The 2862-nt window shown below is 53.8% G+C and overlaps 1 protein-coding gene across 1 annotated transcript; it reads right to left on the reverse strand.

Moving 5' to 3' along the window:
* Positions 1 to 1835: 1835 nt before the first annotated feature.
* On the reverse strand, positions 1836 to 2351 carry LOC132485892 (Golgi-associated RAB2B interactor protein 3-like; the record flags this gene model as incomplete). The annotated part of the gene is made up of 1 exon (XM_060092497.1): positions 1836 to 2351. A coding segment is annotated over one exon (516 nt), but the record flags the coding sequence as incomplete, so codon positions are not given.
* Between the last annotated feature and the right edge of the window lie 511 nt (positions 2352 to 2862).

Raw genomic sequence — 2862 nt, forward strand, 5'->3', positions numbered from 1 at the left:
TTCCTGCCGCTGAATACTTCGGCACTTTTCACGGCTGCACTTGATCTATGGGGGCACCTGCAATGGCCTCGCCGGATCCGCTTTCTCCTGGATCCTTGATAATGGCTCCCCCCAGGCCCATGGTTAACCCTGCCGCTGATCCTTTGGCGCTTTTCACGGCTGCAGTTGATCCATGGGGGGCACCTGCAATGGCCTCGCCAGATCTGCTTTCTCCTGGATCCTTGATGGTGGCTCCAGCCAGGCCCATGGTCATTTCTGCTGCTGATACTTCGGCGCTTTTCACGGCTGCATTTGATCCATGCGGGAAACCTGCAATAGCCTCGCCGGATCTGCTTTCTCCTGGATCCTTGATAATGGCTCCCGCCAGGCCCCTGGTCATTCCTGCCGCTGATACTTCGTCGCTTTTCACGGCTGCAGTTGAACTATGTGGGCACCTGCAATGGCCTCGCCGGATCCGCTTTCTCCAGGATCCTTGATGGTGGCTCCTTGATGGTGGCTCCCGCCAGGCCCATGGTCAACCCTGCCGCTGATTCTTCGGCGCTTTTCACGGCTGCATTTGATCCATGGGGGAAACCTGCAATGGCCTCGCCAGATCCGCTTTCTCCTGGATCCTTGATGGTGGCTCCAGCCAGGCCCATGGCCATTCCTGCCGCTGATCCTTCGGCACTTTTCACGGCTGCATTTGATCCATGGGGGGCACCTGCAATGGCCTCGCCGGCTCCGCTTTCTCCTGGATCCTTGATAATGGCTCCCGCCAGGCCCATGGTCATTCCTGCCGCTGAATACTTCGGTGCTTTTCACGGCTGCACTTGATCTATGGGGGCACCTGCAGTGGCCTCGCCGATTCCGCTTTCTCCTGGATCCTTGATGGTGGCTCCCGCCAGGCCCACGGTCATCCCTCCTGCTGATCCTTCGGCGCTTTTTGTGGGTCCAGTCACGTCACGAAGCTTGTGAATCCCAGCCTCATCCTGATCCCTTTCTCTGTGGAGCTCTGTGGTCTGAGCCAAGGGGAGGAGAATCAGGTAAGATAGAGATGACAGAAAGTGAGATCTGAACTGTCTGCTCCTCTGTCATCCTGGAGCTGAGCAACTCAAGGGCTTATACTTAGAATAACCTTTGAAATCACCCAGTCTAAGCTCCCATTGGATGCAAGATCCCATCTACTGCACGACTGTCAAACGGCCACTCCATTTTACTTGAACAGTCCCAGGGTCAGGGAAAGCACTGATACAATTCTCCATGATATACACTTTAATTTTATACCCTTGCGCTTCTCTCTCTGCAGGACAGACTCCTAGAAGTGGGGTTCCTGGGTCAAGGGATGCACACCTTCTGCATTTTGGTGACTACACGGGTTGGGCTGATTTGAATCAGCATGTCGGCGTCACGGGGAGACACAACGAAGGAAGGACTTCCTAACTGTGAATGATGTTCCACAACTGATGAGACTACCTGGGCTGGGGTAAGTGTTCAAGAAGCGACCAGACAATCAGGATGCTGTAGAAGGGATTACAGCCCTGGTGATGAGACCAGTGCAGCTGATATGATACCTAAGGTCTCTCTGAAATTCAGCCCTGTGGGACAAGGTGGAGAAGCACTCGGAACCTCTCCAGTGTGGTGAATCCCATAGTGATAGCTCGTTTGTCCCTGACCCTTTTCAACAATAGAAGGTATTTCCCAGGTGAGTCTCAGAGAGCACCAAAGGCTTTGAAGGCCCTGCTCTCCCAAAGCACCCTGCCCCGTGTTCTTGAGTCTCTGTGGGTGCTTCCCACTAGGATTTTGGCATCCTCTGTAGTCGCTGCATCTCCAGTTTGGAGCATCGGGGTACTGCTGTAACTGACTACCGGTGGTCTCAGGATATAGACAAGCTTTTCCCAATGGGAAAAGAGGTCTTTTTGTGCATCGGAAGAGGGGCACAGCTGCAGATAGAAAGTACGGCCGGTAGCAAGATTCAGGCACAGCTGCTGTTTCTCACGGTTGTGGATGGAGATCTTGACAAACTTCAAGGGAAGCAGCCTGGTGAGCTCTAGGGTCTTCACGGGCTTGCAACCTCTCCCCTTGGTGATCCCGGCGCATCTGACATGCTCTTCACAGACTTTCGTTGTTCGGGCCAGCAGCATGACGTCAGGTAGTGGGAAGAGGGGGCTGGTGGATGCGACGCCCACAGTCACCCTTCGGACGCGGTTGTCTAGGTCAATCAGTTCTCCTTCCTTGCTGACCTGGATAAAGTCGCTCTCAAACATGGGAGCGTACTTGAAAATGTCATACTCTCCTCCCTCGTACAGTTGTCGTTGCAGGACCCCCATGGAGGTCCTCAACACCCCCACTGAACAGTAGCTATTGGCCATGTAATGAGGTGAACTCCCACTGCTCATGGCTCTCTTCGTTCAAGACAGAGCCACCAGCCACAAATTGAGTCTCGGAGAGAGAGAGGGAACGAAAGCAACTCGTCACCTCACTGCAGGACTCTGCCAGAGTCTCTTGGCCCGACCATATTTATACCGCAAGTCCTTTGTGACCCGTCACCATCACATCGCACACCCCTTGGTTGAGCCTCCAAGTCCCCACCCCCTTGGGGCAGGCTTACCAGCCTCCCCCTAAACCAACCACCATGTCCATAGGGAACAGGCTGACCCTGCCAGGGTATAGGTGTGGGTAGGCTGGATAGTCTTTGTAATCAAAAGGTTGAGAAAACCCTCCTGCTTTTGTAAATATCTGGGTGGTTTCCAGTCTTGTTGTTGTTACAAATCTCCCTGCAGGGATCATCTTCGTGCTTCTGCTGAATGATGTCCTGGGGATAAAATCCTGGAAGTGGACTGTGTCCTTGCTAAGGGCAGGCATCCTATGGGAATTGCTGTTCTC

Source organism: Mesoplodon densirostris, chromosome 3 (assembly GCF_025265405.1).
Source record: "Mesoplodon densirostris isolate mMesDen1 chromosome 3, mMesDen1 primary haplotype, whole genome shotgun sequence".
NCBI classification, from domain to species: Eukaryota; Metazoa; Chordata; class Mammalia; order Artiodactyla; family Ziphiidae; genus Mesoplodon; species Mesoplodon densirostris.